The sequence below is a fragment of the Salmo salar genome, chromosome ssa14 (genome assembly GCF_905237065.1).
Source record: "Salmo salar chromosome ssa14, Ssal_v3.1, whole genome shotgun sequence".
NCBI lineage: Eukaryota > Metazoa > Chordata > Actinopteri > Salmoniformes > Salmonidae > Salmo > Salmo salar.
In genome coordinates, this window is record NC_059455.1 from 87482615 (window position 1) to 87500362 (window position 17748).

Here is a 17748-nt window from a genome sequence, read left to right on the forward strand (position 1 = left end):
CAAACACACTGAATATAACACAAACCTTATTAACGAACACACTAAATACAACAACACAAACCTTATTAACAAACACACTGAATATAACACAAACCTTATTAACAAACACACTGAATATAACACAAACCTTATTAACGAACACACTAAATACAACAACACAAACCTTATTAACAAACACACTGAATATAACACAAACCTTATTAACGAACACACTGAATACAACAACACAAACCTTATTAACAAACACACTGAATATAACACAAACCTTATTAACGAACACACTAAATACAACAACACAAACCTTATTAACGAACACACTGAATATAACACAAACCTTATTAACGAACACACTGAATACAACAACACAAACCTTATTAACGAACACACTGAATACAACAACACAAACCGTATTAACGAACACACTGAATATAACACAAACCTTATTAACAAACACACTAAATATAACACAAACCTTATTAACGAACACACTGAATATAACACAAACCTTATTAACGAACACACTAAATACAACAACACAAACCTTATTAACAAACACACTGAATACAACACAAACCTTATTAACGAACACACTGAATATAACACAAACCTTATTAACGAACACACTGAATACAACAACACAAACCTTATTAACGAACACACTGAATATAACACAAACCTTATTAACAAACACACTAAATACAACAACACAAACCTTATTAACGAACACACTGAATACAACAACACAAACCTTATTAACGAACACACTAAATACAACAACACAAACCTTATTAACGAACACACTGAATATAACAACACAAACCTTATTAACGAACACACTGAATACAACAACACAAACCTTATTAACAAACACACTGAATATAACACAAACCTTATTAACGAACACACTGAATACAACAACACAAACCTTATTAACGAACACACTAAATATAACACAAACCTTATTAACAAACACACTAAATATAACACAAACCTTATTAACGAACACACTAAATACAACAACACAAACCTTATTAACGAACACACTAAATACAACACAAACCTTATTAACAAACACACTAAATATAACACAAACCTTATTAACGAACACACTGAATACAACAACACAAACCTTATTAACGAACACACTGAATACAACACAAACCTTATTAACGAACACACTGAATACAACAACACAAACCTTATTAACGAACACACTGAATATAACAAACCTTATTAACGAACACACTGAATACAACAACACAAACCTTACTAACAAACACACTGAATATAACACAAACCTTATTAACGAACACATTGAATATAACACAAACCTTATTAACAAACACACTGAATATAACACAAACCTTATTAACAAACAAACTGAATACAACAACACAAACCTTATTAACGAACACACTGAATACAACAACACAAACCTTATTAACAAACACACTGAATACAACAACACAAACCTTATTAACGAACACACTAAATATAACAACACAAACCTTATTAACGAACACACTGAATACAACAACACAAACCTTATTAACAAACACACTGAATACAACAACACAAACCTTATTAACGAACACACTGAATATAACACAAACCTTATTAACAAACACACTGAATACAACAACACAAACCTTATTAACGAACACACTGAATACAACAACACAAACCTTATTAACAAACACACTGAATACAACAACACAAACCTTATTAACAAACACACTGAATATAACACAAACCTTATTAACAAACACACTGAATACAACAACACAAACCTTATTAACGAACACACTGAATACAACAACACAAACCTTATTAACAAACACACTGAATACAACAACACAAACCTTATTAACAAACACACTGAATATAACACAAACCTTATTAACAAACAAACTAAATACAACAACACAAACCTTATTAACGAACACACTGAATACAACAACACAAACCTTATTAACGAACACACTGAATATAACACAAACCTTATTAACGAACACACTGAATACAACAACACAAACCTTATTAACAAACACACTAAATACAACAACACAAACCCTATTAACAAACACACTGAATATAACACAAACCTTATTAACGAACACACTGAATATAACACAAACCTTATTAACGAACACACTGAATACAACAACACAAACCTTATTAACGAACACACTAAATATAACACAAACCTTATTAACAAACACACTGAATACAACAACACAAACCTTATTAACGAACACACTGAATATAACACAAACCTTATTAACGAACACACTGAATATAACACAAACCTTATTAACAAACACACTGAATACAACAACACAAACCTTATTAACAAACACACTGAATACAACAACACAAACCTTATTAACAAACACACTGAATACAACAACACAAACCTTATTAACAAACACACTGAATACAACAACACAAACCTTATTAACGAACAAACTGAATACAACAACACAAACCTTATTAACGAACACACTGAATACAACAACACAAACCTTATTAACGAACACACTGAATACAACAACACAAACCTTATTAACGAACACACTGAATACAACAACACAAACCTTATTAACAAACACACTGAATACAACAACACAAACCTTATTAACGAACACACTGAATACAACAACACAAACCTTATTAACAAACACACTGAATATAACACAAACCAAGAGTCATATACAGTCACCTACAAAACTACTGGCACCCTTGATAAAGATGAGCAAAAAAGACTATGAAATAAATAATACAAATACTGAGCTATATTGAATGCCCCCAGAAAATGACAATTATATTGTTTTATACCAATACAATTGCTCAGAGAAAGAGATTTTGTTTAACAAGTCATCAGTTTTTCTCTAAAAAAGATAGGTATCAAAATGATTGGCCCCCCTGTACCCAATACATTATGTACCCTCCCCTTGGTAGGAAAACAGCACTGAGCATTTGACTATGTTTTAGGAGATTCTAGAACACACTGGGAGGGATCTCAGAACCTTCCTCCATACAGAATCTTTCCAGATCCTTGATATCCTTTGGTCTCACGGACTTCCCTCGTCAATTCAAACAACAAGTTGGGGGTTCAAGTGTGGAGGTTCAAGTGTGGAGACTGATTTTGTGGACAAATAAAAATGTCTTTGTGGATTTCGATGTGTGCTTGGGGTCATTGTTCAGAGGAAACCAGGTTTTTGTCTAAAATGTCCTGGTACTGGGTAAAGTTCATGATGCTGTTTACCTTAACAAGGGCCCCAGAACCAGTGGACGCAAAACAGCCCAATAACATCAAAGATCCACCACCATATCTTACAGTAGGTATGAGGTAATTTTTTGCATCCACTGCATCCTTCTTTCTATGCCAAACCCACCGCTGGTTTAGTTGTCCAAAAGAGCTCTATTTTCGAGTCCTATAGCTTGGGGGTAGAAGCTGTTTAGAAGCTTCTTGGAACTAGACTTGGCGCTCCGGTACCGCTTGCAGTGTGGTAGCAGAGAGAACAGTCTATGACTAGGGTGGCTGGAGTCTTTGACAATTTTTAGGGCCTTCCTCTGACACCGTCTTGTATAGAGGGCCTGAATGGCAGGAAGCTTGGCCCCAGTCATGTACTGGGCCGTATGCACTACCCTCTGTAGTGCCTTGCGATCGGAGGCCGAGCAGTTGCCATACCAGGCAGTGATGCAACCCGTCAGGATGCTCTCAATGGTGCAGCTGTAGAACGTTTTGAGGATCTGAGGACCCATGCCAAATCTTTTCAGTCCCTGAGGGTGAATAGGTTTTGTCGTGCCCTCTTCACGACTGTCTTGGTGTGTTTGGACCATGTTAGTTTATTGGTGATGTGGACACCAAGGAACTTGAAGCTCTCAACCTGCTCCACTACAGCCCCATCTATGAGAGCCTTTTCCTGTAGTCCATTATCATCTCCTTTGTCTTGATCATGTTGAGGGAGAGGTTATTGTCGTCGTTGTTGGTGATCAGGGCTACCACTGTTGTGTCATTGGCAAACTTAATGATGGTGTTGGAGTCGTGCCTGGCCATGCAGTCATGAGTGAACAGGGAGTACAGGAGGGGACTGAGCACACACCCCTAAGGGGCTCCAGTGTTGAGGATCAGTGTGGTGGATGTGTTGTTACCTACCCTTACCACCTGGCGGCGGCCCGTCAGGAAGTCCAGGATCCAGTTGCAGAGGGTGGTGTTTAGTCCCAGGGTCCTTAGCTTAGTGATGACTTTTGAGGGCACTATGGTGTTGAACGCTGAGCTGTAGTCAACCCGGTTCCAATCCAAGTGACAATGCCCTTTATCAAACTCCAGGCCTTTACATGTGTTGGTTACTCACTTCCAAAGAGCCTTTTGGGGGCTCCTGAGTGGTGCAGCGGTCTAAGGCACTGCATCTCAGTGCTAGAGGCATCACTACAGACCCTGGTTCGATTCCAGGTTGCATCACAAACAGACATGATTGGGAGTCCCATAGGGCAACACACAATTGGCCCAGCATCATCCGGTTTAGGGTTTGTCTTGGGTAGGCAGTCATTGTAAATAAGAATTTGTTTTTAACTGACTTGCCTAGTTAAATATTGGAGGTGGCATCTAATCATAGATTTGGAGACTTGGTGACCCCAATATGTGACCAAATTCTGTAATTCTGCAACTGTGGCCCTTAGATTTTCCTTTGCCTCCTGAACCATCAGTCTCATTGTGCGTGGGGACAAGATACACATGCGTCCTTTTCCAAGTGTACCACTGTTCCAGTGATTTTAAACTTCTTAATAGTGGTAAGAGGTACATATATTATTATATTTTAGCATTTTCTTTGTACCCATTGTTATATTTATGAAGGTCAATATTCAATAACCATTCATCTCGTTTTCTGAGTTCTTTGTCTTTGTAACGCCCTGGCCATAGAGAGGGTTTTTTTGTTCTTTATTTTGGTTAGGCCAGGGTGTTACATTGGGTGGGCGTTCTATGTTCTTTTTCTAGGTTTTTGTATTTCTGTGTTTTGGGCCGTGTGTGGCTCCCAATCAGGCACAGCTGAAGTTCGTTGTTGTTGATTGGGAGTCACACATAAGGAGCATGTTTTTCCTTTAGGTTTTGTGGGTAATTGTATTTTGTTAGTGTGTTTTCCTAACAGAACTGTTTGCTGTTGTCTTTTGTTTATTTTTGTAGTGTTCTCTTTTTCATTAAAACACTAATGATGAACACATCCTCCGCTGCGTATTGGTCCACCTTTTCCGACGATGACTTCTCTGTTTCATCTGACGACGAAGACAGCCGTTTCAGTCTTTCCCCATGGTGATGAGTTTTTTTTACATGCGTGTTACCTATTTTTTATACCCCAGTGAAACAGGAAGCCATGGAAGGACACAATACAGTTACTTAAACTGAGATGAACTTTATTGCACTGGCCTAAATCAGAGTCACGCAGTGTTCCTTGGTAGTCTTAAACAAATCTACTTTGAAAGAAAAGTATACACCTCACACACATGGTTATGGGCTTAAAAAAGAAGACACCTGGACCATGTCAGATATAGAGTTTAAATGTATTCACGTTTGGGTTTGCATCCAAATTTTACAGTTTATATACATCACAGAATACTGAAATATCCCAAAACCGTACGGCGTAGAAACACCGAATTTTCAGCGTTTTTGTTAAAATAACGTTTATTAATTAAGAAATTAGAAAAATATGAATAACATTCCACCCAGGAGGCCACTAGAGGGTTAGGGGTTAAGGTTAGGGGTTAGGGTTAGGGGTTAGGGGTTAGGGTTAAGGTTAAGGTTAGGGTTAGGGGTTAAGGTTAGGGGTTAGGGGTTAGGGTTAGGGGTTAGGGTTAGGGGTTAGGGTTAGGGGTTAAGGTTAGGGGTTAGGGTTAGGGGTTAGGGTTAGGGGTTAAGGTTAGGGGTTAGGGTTAGGGGTTAAGGTTAGGGGTTAGGGTTAGGGGTTAGGGGTTAGGGTTAGGGGTTAAGGTTAGGGTTAGGGGTTAGGGTTAGGGTTAAGGTTAAGGTTAGGGTTAGGGGTTAGGGTTGGGGTTAAGGTTAGGGTTAGGGTTGGGGTTGGGGTTAGGGTTAGGGTTAGGGGTTAGGGGTAGGGTTAGGGTTTTTGATTTGACTGCAAAAGTAGAATGTTCATGCAAATTTTATTTGTTTGATTTTATTTAAAATAATCTTTAGGGGTGCCAATAATTAATAATGTAAAAAAAATTTTAACATTTAAAATGACTTGTTAAACAAAGTTTCTTTCTCTGAGCAATTGTACTATGTAGTGTAACATAATAACATTTGAACATGTTTGTGAGCAGACAATATAACTCATTATTTGTATTATTTATTCAGTATTTATTTTTTTGCTCATCATTATCAAGGTGGCAATAATTCTGGAGGTGACTGTAGGTGAGAGGTTAAAGTTCATGTACTCACAAGGTGTCCTGGGGGACCGGGTCGACCCTGAGGCCCTGGGGTTCCAGCATCACCCTGCAAAAGGTCAAAGGTTGCTCTCAGTTTGACACATATTGTGACAAAATCCATCATTCAATTGGTGTTGTCATTCGAAATGGTTCTCATTCATTCATTCATTCCAAATGAACATCGTTCAAACATCAAACAACATGAATTGAGCAGGTGCATGCAACATTTGGTTTGACTTACCTCAAGTCCTGGTCTACCAGTTGACCCTGGTGGGCCAACAGGCCCAGCATCACCCTGAAGAGAGGAGGAAGACAGAGGGAGAGGGGTGAGTAACCAGTATCCATAACAATGTGCTCATAATCTGTATTGGTGTTCTGTATGGTAGCAGGCATCAGACAGACAAACTGAAAAGAGTAGCGTGTGTGTGCGCACGTGTGTGGTCAACTCACCTTCTGTCCAGGGAAGCCAACATGTCCATGCTTCCCTTTGAAACCCTGAGAGCAGAGGGATCAAAGATAAATAAAACAAACATCGCATCTCACACACAGCTTTCAACATGACACACATCACATCTCAAAACACGCAGTTTTCAAAACATATCACTTTGAAATCTCACACTGATTTGAACACCTACCCTCTCAAAGGCTCCACACAGAAACACTGACATAGACAGAAAGCAGCATGATTGACACAAAATACCCTCTTTCCTTTTCTCATTGTTTTGAACTGTGTGAGACATTTGTTTTACTTTGCAAAAACAATAAGGTATATTTATCATACCAAAAGTAAACATTGTGCAGAACAGATCAGCTGTGTCAGTCAGAACCCAATAGTTCTGGCCCACTTTCATAGAGCAACTCAGACCTGGAGGGCTGATAAGACCCCTGAACTCTTCCTATGGAAACATGGGCAGCTGATTGGCACGTACAGTAAGCTCTGTGACATACGTGCGTATACTGGTATGTGAGGTGACATCAGTGGGTGATGTTTGATAGATGAACAGATACAAGTGGTGAATGTGGTGATTCACACACTGATGACAAGTCAGTGATGTCACATAAGTGATGTCACAGCAGTGATGTCTATCTAACAGTATGTGATATGAGACAAGGTCCCGGTTGGGGAGAGACGGGGTCCCTTTTTTCAGAAAGGGCAGAGGTTACTGAGATCATATTTAGGGTTCATGTAAAGGTCAAATGGCACTTACCGGCATTCCTTTGTGTCCTGCCGCCCCTGGAAGCCCTGGCTCTCCCTGGGAGAGTGAGAAAGCGAGAGAGGGAGAGAGAGAGAAAGAGAGAGAGAGCGAGAGAGAGGGAGAGAGAGCGAGAGAGGGGGGGTCAATTCAACACATCCATAGACTAACAATACTATCTACAGTATCATGTAGTATGTCTGAATCTTCTCTTACCCTCATCCCTGGTTTCCCATCTTTACCATCCAATCCCTCAAATCCAGGAGGTCCCTTTGGAGAAACAGGAAGAAAGGCAGTGAGGTGAGAGCATTCTTTAACTTTTTAAGGCTTGTGGGCAGTATTCGGAAGTATGGATGACTGAGGTGCCCAAAGTAAACTGCCTGTTACTCAGGCCCAGAAGCTAGGGTATACATATGCATGATAGTATTAGATAGAAAACACTCAAACGTTTCTAAAACTGTTAAAATAATATCTGTAAGTATAACAGAACTGATTTGGCAGGCGAAACCCCGAGGACAATCCATCCAGGACATTTTTCTTTTAGGTCATTGGACTCTTCAATGCTTTTCTATGGGAAAGTCTAATACTTAAGACCCAGACTGCAGTTCATTTGGCTTCCACTAGATGTCAACAGTCTTTAGAAATTGTTTCATTCTTGTTTTTTGAAAAATGAAGAAGTATTCGTATTGTTTCGAAGTGTCCCTCAGAAGGACTCTAGTCTTTTGGTGTGCGCTCCTCGTTCTTTTTCTCCACTACTGAACACAGTATATTCCGTCTTAAATTTGATTGATTATTTACATATTAGGGTACCTGAGGTTGGATTAGAAACGTTGTTTGAATTGTTTGGACGAAGTTTACAGGTAACTTTTTAGACTCCTTTGTAGGCATGTTGGGCAATAAAGAAGGACTTTATTGAAAAAACCGACCATTCTTTGTGTAACTGGGACCCTTTGGATTGCAAAAAGATGAAGCTCTTCAAAGGTAAGTGATTTATTTTATCGCTATTTTTTAGTTTTGTGACACCTGTGCAGGTTATGAATTCATGTTTATGCAGGAAGTGGGTGAGGCGCTGTCCTCAGATGATCAAATGCTATGCTTTCGCCGTAAAGCCTAAATTGGACAAAGCAGTTCGGTTACCAAGATTCTAAGTTATAGAATGGTGTATAACACTTGTATTTTTATGAATGTTTAATATTACTACTTTCGTATTTTGAATTTCGCGCTCTGCAATTTCACCTGATGTTGTCGAGGTGGGACGCTAGCGTCCCAATGATCCGAAAGAAGTTAAAACCCATCGTCCATGAAATTGTAGAAAATATATATATCTCGTGATAATGCAAACTGACACACAGATACACTCACCTGCAAGCCAGGAGACCCAGGAGAACCTGGAGGTCCAGATGGGCCCTGTGGACCTTGTGCTCCATCGTTACCCTGAGAGAGAGACACAGAGAGAGAGAGAGAAAGAGAGAGAGACAGAGCAAGAGAGAGCGAGAGAGAGAGAGAGAGAAAGACAGAGAGCGAGACACACAGAGGGAGAGAGACACAGAGAGAGGGAGCGAGACACAGAGAGAGAGAGTGAGACACACAGAGAGAGAGAGAGAAATAACATTATCCTCACCATTAAGTAGAAACATAAATAGTAAAAACGAGTATGATAAGCTGCTCTACCTTGTCAGCCTTGGGTCCAGGTGGTCCTTCTCTTCCTTGTTTCCCAGGGGGACCAGGGGGGCCCTACAAAGTTAACATTTAGTATCAAGAGCTAAGTGATGGGGCACATCACATGCCAATAGATATTTAACTAAGCCATGAAGTAGATGAGATGAATCTTTCACTTACCTGTGTCCCTGGGAAGCCTGGTTGCCCTGGAGAGCCCTACAAATAACGAGAGAACACATCGGTCGTGTGTGTGTGTGTGTGTGTGTGTGTGTTGTTTGAACACAGCATTTGGAATGTACTGTATATTTCGAATGCATATTTCATTGTAATATACCTGATCTCCTTTTGGTCCGTCGGACCCTGCCAGTCCAGCCTCTCCTTTGGGTCCCTGTGGACAAAGAGAGTGCAAGATTGTTTTTTTGTCCTAAAGATGCAGGATATGGACGATGTTATGGATGATAGGTTATAGGGACGAGGGATAAAGGGGATGAGGTTATGGATGATAGGTTATAGGGACAAGGGATAAAGAAGTGGGGATAGAAGGGATGAGGTCATTGATGATAAATTATAGGGACGAGGGATAAAGATGTGGGGATGGAGGGGATGAGGTTATGGATGATAGGTTATAGAGACGAGGGATAAAGATGTGGGGATGGAGGGGATGAGGATATGGATGATAGGTTATAGGGATGAGGGATAAAGATGAGGGGATAGAGGGGATGGTATTATGGATGATAGGTTATAGGGATGAGAGACAAAGATGAGGGGATTGAGGGGATGAGATTATGGATGATAGGTTATAGAGACGAGGGATAAAGATGAGGGGATCGAGGGGATGAGAATATGGATGATAGGTTATAGGGACAAGGGATAAAGATGAGGGGATGATATTATGGATGATAGGTTATAGGGATGAGGGATAAAGAAGTGGGGATAGAGGGGATGAGATTATGGATGATAGGTTATAGGGACGAGGGATAAAGATGAGGGGATGAGGATATGGATGATAGGTTATAGGGACGAGGGATAAAGATGTGGGGATGAGGGGATGAGGTTATGGATGATAGGTTATAGGGATGAGGGATAAAGATGAGGGGATAGAGGGGATGAGATTATGGATGATAGGTTATAGGGACAAGGGATAAAGATGAGGGGATAGAGGGGATGAGATTATGGATGATAGGTTATAGATACGAGGGATAAAGATGAGGGGATTGAGGGGATGAGGGGATGAGGTTATGGATGATAGGCCATAGAGACGAGGGATAAAGATGTGGGGGTAGAGGGGATGAGATTATGGATGATAGGTTATAGGGACGAGGGATAAAGATGAGGGGATAGAGGGGATGAGATTATGGATGATAGGTTATAGATACGAGGGATAAAGATGAGGGGATTGAGGGGATGAGGTTATGGATGATAGGCCATAGAGACGAGGGATAAAGATGTGGGGGTAGAGGGGATGAGATTATGGATGATAGGTTATAGGGATGAGGGATAAAGATGAGGGGATGAGGTTATGGATGATAGGTTATAGAGACAAGGGATAAAGATGTGGGGATAGAGGGGATGAGATTATGGATGATAGGTTATAGGGACGAGGGATAAAGGGGATGAGGGGATGAGGTTACGGACCGCTACTCCAGCCTGTCCCTGGTATCCTGGGTTGCCTGGTGGACCCTGCAGGAGAGAGGATAGGGGTAAGACATCATCTCACACTCACTGAAGTAATGAAATAGAACCCAAAATATATAGTTATCAACTCACTATGTCAACTGCTACAGCTATTCTGTTAAAATGCCAGAGGTTTTTTAGACTATTCAAATGAGGGGAAAACACATCAATGTTCAATACATGACAACTGTGTATGTCAATGTTTACCGATTCTCCCTTCGTTCCTGCAGCCCCTGGGGTCCCCCGCTCGCCTTTCAGGCCCTGTCAATCAATCAATAAATCAATCAATCGAGTCAAAATCTATCCATCCATCTATCCATCCATCTTTCCACCAATCAGCAAAGCAGCCAATATGTTCCCAATATGTTCATTCATGTAAACGTGATGAAACAAGTTGTTGTGTCTTACAGGAAGTCCAGGGGGTCCCATAGAACCTGGGTATCCATTAGTCCCTGGAGGGCCCTGAGAGAGACCATAAAGATGTAGAAATGAAAGTAAAAACATATCTTTATCTGTCCATTTATTAAACTTTATCTATCATGTATTGATGAGGAGAGGTGTCACTCACCGTTTCACCCTTAACACCTGGTGGTCCTGCTGCCCCTCTCTCACCTTGCTGACCCTGGGGAGATGGAGAGCGGGAGAGAAGGGTAGAGGGAGAGAGGAGAGGAGAGAGGTATGGAGAGGGAGAAGAGAGGTATGGAGGGAGGAGAGGAGAGAGGTATGAAGAGAAAGGAGAGGTGACGAGAGCAGAGAGGTATGGAGAGAGGAGAGGAGAGAGGTATGGAGAAAGAGGAGAGGAGAGAGGTATGAGAGAGAGAGAGAGAGGGAAGAAGAGAGGTATGGAGAGAGTGGAGAGGAGAGAGGTATGGAGAGAGCGGAGAGGAGATAGGTACAGAGAGAGAGAGAGGAGAGAGGTATGGAGAGAGAGAGAGAAGAGGTATGGAGAGAGAGGGAAGAGGTATGGAGAGAGAGGAGATAGGTATGGAGAGAGAGGGAAGAGGTATGGAGAGAGAGGAGATAGGTATGGAGAGAGAGAGAAAGGAGAGACAGGTATTGAGAGAGGGGAGAGGAGAGAGGTATGGAGAGAGAGGAGAGGAGAGAGGTATGGAGAGAGGAGAGGTGAGGAGAGAAGTATGGAGAGAGGAGAGAAGAGAGGTATGGAGAAAGGAGAGGTAAGGAGAGGAGAGAGGTATGGAGAGAGGTGAGGTATGGAGAGAGCGGAGAGGAGATAGGTACAGAGAGAGAGAGAGGAGAGAGGTTTGGAGAGAGAGGGAAGAGGTATGGAGAGAGAGAGAAAGGAGAGAGAGGTATTGAGAGAGGGGAGAGGAGAGAGGTATGGAGAGAGAGGAGAGGAGAGAGGTATGGAGAGAGGAGAGGTGAGGAGAGAAGTATGGAGAGAGGAGAGGAGAGAGGTATGGAGAGAGGAGAGAGGTATGGAGAGAGGAGAGGTGAGGAGAGGAGAGAGGTATGGAGAGAGGAGAGGTGAGGAGAGAAGTATGGAGAAAGGAGAGGAGAGAGGTATGGAGAGAGGAGAGGTAAGGAGAGGCGAGAGGTATGGAGAGAGAGGAGAGGAGAGAGGTATGGAGAGAGGAGAGGTATGGAGAGAGGAGAGAGGTATGGAGAGAGGAGAGGTAAGGAGAGGAGAGAGGTATGGAGAGAGGAGAGAGGTATGGAGAGAGGAGAGGTAAGGAGAGGCAAGAGGTATGGAGAGAGAGGAGAGGAGAGAGGTATGGAGAGAGGAGAGGTAAGGAGAGGAGAGAGGTAAGGAGAGGAGAGAGGTATGGAGAGAGGGAGGTGAGGAGAGAGGTATGGAGAGAGATAAGGTGAGGGAGAGAGATGAGGAAAAATTTGAGGAAAAGACAGATAATAATAAATGAGAGGAAAAACACAAGGAGAAAATCTCACTTGAAAAGAAAGACAAAATTAAGTGGAGACTGGTGAGGGGAGGATAGCTCATAATAATGTCTGGAATGGAGCAAATGGAATGGCATAAAACATATTAACCATCTGTCATCCCCCTCTCTCAGCCTCTTTCTATCTGTCACCCCTCTCTCTCAGCCTCTTTCTATCTGTCATCCCCCTCTCTCACTCTTTTTCTATCTGTCATCCCCCTCTCTCAGCCTCTTTCTCATCCCCTTTCTATCTGTCACCCCCCTCTCTCAGCCTCTTTATATCTGTCCCCCCCTCTCTCAGCCTCTTTCTCAGCCCCTTTCTATCTGTCAACCCCCTCTCTCAGCCCCTTTCTATCTGTCAACCCCCTCTCTCAGCCCCTTTCTATCTGTCACCCCCTCTCTCAGCCCCTTTCTATCTGTCACCCCCTCTCTCAGCCCCTTTCTATCTGTCCCCCCTCTCTCAGCCCCTTTCTATCTGTCACCCACTCTCTCAGCCCCTTTCTATCTGCCACCCCCTCTCTCAGCCCCTTTCTGTCTGTCACCCACTCTCTCAGCCCCTTTCTATCTGTCACCCCCTCTCTCAGCCCCTTTCTATCTGTCACCCCCTCTCTCAGCCCCTTTCTATCTGTCACCCCCTCTCTCAGCCCCTTTCTATCTGTCACCCCCTTTCTCAGCCCCTTTCTATCTGTCACCCCCCCTCTCAGCCCCTTTACTGTCACCCCCTCTCTCAGCCCCTTTCTATCTGTCACCCCCTCTCTCAGCCCCTTTCTATCTGTCACCCCCTCACTCAGCCCCTTTCTATCTGTCACCCCCTCACTCAGCCCCTTTCTGTCACCCCCTCACTCAGCCCCTTTCTATCTGTCACCCCTCTCTCTCAGCCCCTTTCTGTCACCCCCCTCTCTCAGCCCCTTTCTATCTGTCACCCCCTCTCTCAGCCCCTTTCTATCTGTCACCCCCTCACTCAGCCCCTTTCTATCTGTCACCCCTTTCTCAGCCCCTTTCTATCGGTCACCCCCCTCTCTCAGCCCCTTTCTATCTGTCACCCCCCTCTCTCAGCCACTTTCTATCTGTCATCCCCCTCTCTCAGCCCCTTTCTATCTGTCACCCCCCTCTCTCAGCCCCTTTCTGTCTGTCACCCCTTCTCTCAGCCCCTTTCTATCTGTCACCCCCCTCTCTCAGCCCCTTTCTATCTGTCACCCCTCTCTCTCAGCCCCTTTCTATCTGTCACCCCTCTCTCTCAGCCCCTTTTCTGTCACCCCCCTCTCTCAGCCCCTTTCTATCTGTCACCCCCTCTCTCAGCCCCTTTCTATCTGTCACCCCCCTCTCTCAGCCCCTTTCTATCTGTCACCCCCCTTTCTCAGCCCCGTTCTGTCACCCCCTCTCTCTGCCCCTTTCTATCTGTCACCCCGCTTTCTGAGCCCCTTTCTATCTGTCACCCCCTCTCTCAGCCCCTTTCTGTCTGTCACCCCCTTCTCTGAGCCCCTTTCTATCTGTCACCCCCCTCTCTGAGCCCCTTTCTATCTGTCACCCCCTCTCTCAGCCCCTTTATATCTGTCACCCCCCTCTCTCAGCCCCTTTATCTGTCACCCCCTTTCTGAGCCCCTTTCTATCTGTCACCCCTCTCTCAGCCCCTTTATATCTGTCACCCCCCTTTCTGAGCCCCTTTCTATCTGTCACCCCCCTTTCTGAGCCCCTTTCTATCTGTCACCCCCTCTCTCAGCCCCTTTATATCTGTCACCCCCCTCTCTCTGCCCCTTTCTATCTGTCACCCCCCTTTCTGAGCCCCTTTCTATCTGTCACCCCCCAGCCTCTTTCTACCTTCCTTCCATCTCTCTCTCTCTGCTATTCTCTAAGACTTCTAACAGCATAAAGCCATTAAAATCCCTGTTATAGATTCAGTTGAATGTCTTATCAATGCAGCGGAGTTTCATTACGATGAAAAATCCATCTTTCACAGCTGCTACTATTTAATCAGATAAAATTCAACAGAACGGAGTGTGGCAGAGATACACACACACACACACACACACACACACACACACACACACACACACACACACACACACACACACACACACACACACACACACACACACACACACACACACACACACACACACACACACACAAACCCCCTACTCCCCTCCACCCCCCCACCACCACACACACACACATACAGACACTTGGAATTAAACACTCCCTAACGCGTTTTAAAATGGATTCCTTGCTGGAATCAACCATTGCAACTTCCACTCTGCTAAAAGAATGGAATGACATCAGGGGGATTTGTGTGCTGTCTGCATGGCACTACCACTTTCCATCACTTTCACAGAGGAAATAATTGATGAACAGGCGAGACAATAGAATTGTCCTCATCTGAAATAACTTTCATAAAAAAACTGGAGATGGAGATAGCAGGAAGATTCACATTCAGTGGTAATGGTGTTTCAAAGTAGAAGAGAGATATGGAGAGAGAAAGAGTGAGAGAGAGACAGAGAGAGAGAGATCGCAAGAACGAAAGGCAGAGTAGTATATGTAGGTGAAGTATAGGTGTAGTATAGGCAGGTGTAGTATAGGTGTAGTATAGGTGTAGTATAGGTAGGTGTAGTATAGGTAGGTGTAGTATAGGCAGGTGTAGTATAGGCAGGTGTAGTATAGGTAGGTGTAGTATAGGTGAATATAGGTGTAGTATAGGTGTAGCATAGGTGTAGTATAGGTAGGTGTAGTGTAGGCAGGTGTAGTAAAGGTGTAGTATCGGTGTAGTATAGCTGTAGTATAGGTGTAGTATATGTGTAGTATAGGTATAGTATATGTGTAGTATAGGTAGGTGTAGTGTAGGCAGGTGTAGTAAAGGTGTAGTATCGGTGTAGTATAGGTGTAGTATATGTGTAGTATAGATATAGTATATGTGTAGTATAGGTGTTGCATTCTCCTATATTCATTTCACATTACCACAAACCTCAGTGTTTCCTTTCAAATGGTATCAAGAATATACATATCCTTGCTTCAGGTCCTGAGCTACAGACAGTTAGATTTGGGTATGTCATTTTAGGAGAAAATTGAAAAAAAGGGGCGGATCCTTAAGAGGTTTTAAACAAATCAAAATAAATATTATCATTTATTTGGGCTGCAATTTCTGAGGCTGGTAACTCTAATGAACTTATCCTCTGCAGCAGAGGTAAATCTGGGTCTTCCATTCCTGTGGCAGTCCTCATGAGAGTCCTCATCATCATAGTGCTTGATGGTTTTTGTGATTGCACTTGAAGAAACTTTCAAAGTTCTTGAAATTTTCCAGATTGACTCACATTTATGTCTTAAAATAATGATGGACTGTCATTTTTCTTTGCTTATTTGAGCTGTTCTTGCCATAATATGGACTTGGTCTTTTAACAAATAGGGCTATCTTCTGTATACCACCCCTACCTTGTCACAACACAACTGATTGGCTCAAAAGCATTAAGAAGGAAAAAAATTATAATAATAACTTTTAACAAGGCACACCTGGTAATTGAAATGCATTCCAGGTGACTACCTCATAAAGCCGGTTGAGAGAATGCCAAGAGTGCGCAAAGCTGTCATCATAGCAAAGGATGGCAACTTTGAAAAATCTCAAATATAAAATATATTTTGATGTTTTTAACACTTTTTTTTGGTTATTACATGCTTCCATATGTGTTACTTCATAGTTTTGATGTATTCAATATTATTCTAGAATGTAGAAAATAGTAAAAATAAACTTTTGACTGGTACTGTAGGTGTAGTGTAGATGTAGTATAGGTGCAGTATGGGTGTAGTATTGGTAGGTATAGTATAGGTGAATATGGGTGCAGCATAGGTGAATATAGTTGTAGTATAGGTAGGTGCTGTATAGGTGAATATAGGTGTAGTATAGGTGCAGTATAGGTTTAGCATAGGTGAAAATAGGTGTAGTATAGGTAAATACAGGTGTAGTATAGGTGTAGTATAGGTAGATGTAGTATAGTTGTAGCATAGGTAAGTGTAGTCTAGCTGCAGTATAGGTAAGTGTAGTATAGGTGAATATAGTCATAGTATAGGTAGGTGTAGTATAGGTGTAGTATAGGTAGGTGCTGTATAGGTGAATATAGGTGCTGTACAGGTAGGTGTAGTAAGGGTAGGAGCAGTATAGATGTATTATAGGTAGGTGTAGTATAGGTGAATATAGTCATAGTATAGGTAGGTGTAGTATATGCAGGTGCAGTATAGGTGTAGTATAGGTAGGTGTAGCATAGGTGTAGTATAGGTGAATATAGGTGTAGTATAGGTAGACGCAGTATAGGTGTAGTATAGGTAGGTGCAGTATAGTTATAGTATAGGTAGGCGTAGTATAGGTGTAGTATAGGTAGATGCAGTATAGGTGCAGTATAGGTAGGTGTAGTATAGGTGAATATAGGTGTAGTATAGGTAGGTGCAGTATCGGTAGGTGTAGTATAGGCAAATATAGTTGTAGTATAGGCAGGTGCAGTATAGGTGAATATAGGTGTAGTATAGTTGTAGTACACTGTATTTGTAGTATAGGTGTAGTATAGGCATAGTGTATGTGTAGTATATGTGTGTGTGTAATATATGTGTAGAATTGGTGTAGTATAAATGTAGTATATGTGTTGTATAGGTGTTGTATAGGTGCGGTATACTGTATGTGTAGTATTGGTGTAGTCGAGGTGTAGTATACTTTATGTGTAATATAGGTTTAGCATTGTTGTAGTATAGGTGTAGTATAGTTCTAGTATACAGTATGTGTCGTATAGGTGTGGTATTGGTATATTATAGGCGTAGTATAGGTGTAGCATATCTGTAATAATGGTGTAGTATCGGTGTAGTATAGATATGTGAAGTATAGGTGTAGTATAGGTGTAGTATACATCTAGTATAAGTAGTATAGG

General features: G+C 42.2%; 1 protein-coding gene across 5 annotated transcripts in view; it reads right to left on the reverse strand.

The window, feature by feature from the left end:
* Positions 1-17748, reverse strand: part of LOC106570545 (collagen alpha-1(XVI) chain) — a 167111-nt gene that overhangs the window by 37258 nt on the left and 112105 nt on the right. For all 5 annotated transcript variants that reach the window (XM_045694919.1, XM_045694921.1, XM_045694920.1 and 2 more), the window contains 13 exons: positions 11521-11574; positions 11361-11414; positions 11160-11213; positions 10914-10958; positions 9613-9666; positions 9459-9494; positions 9291-9353; positions 8982-9053; positions 7836-7889; positions 7635-7679; positions 6877-6921; positions 6668-6721; positions 6440-6493 (listed from right to left, as the gene is read on the reverse strand). In XM_045694919.1, coding sequence (XP_045550875.1) covers positions 6440-6493; positions 6668-6721; positions 6877-6921; positions 7635-7679; positions 7836-7889; positions 8982-9053; positions 9291-9353; positions 9459-9494; positions 9613-9666; positions 10914-10958; positions 11160-11213; positions 11361-11414; positions 11521-11574 — 684 coding nt within the window. The remainder of the gene's footprint in view (positions 1-6439; positions 6494-6667; positions 6722-6876; positions 6922-7634; positions 7680-7835; positions 7890-8981; positions 9054-9290; positions 9354-9458; positions 9495-9612; positions 9667-10913; positions 10959-11159; positions 11214-11360; positions 11415-11520; positions 11575-17748) is intronic.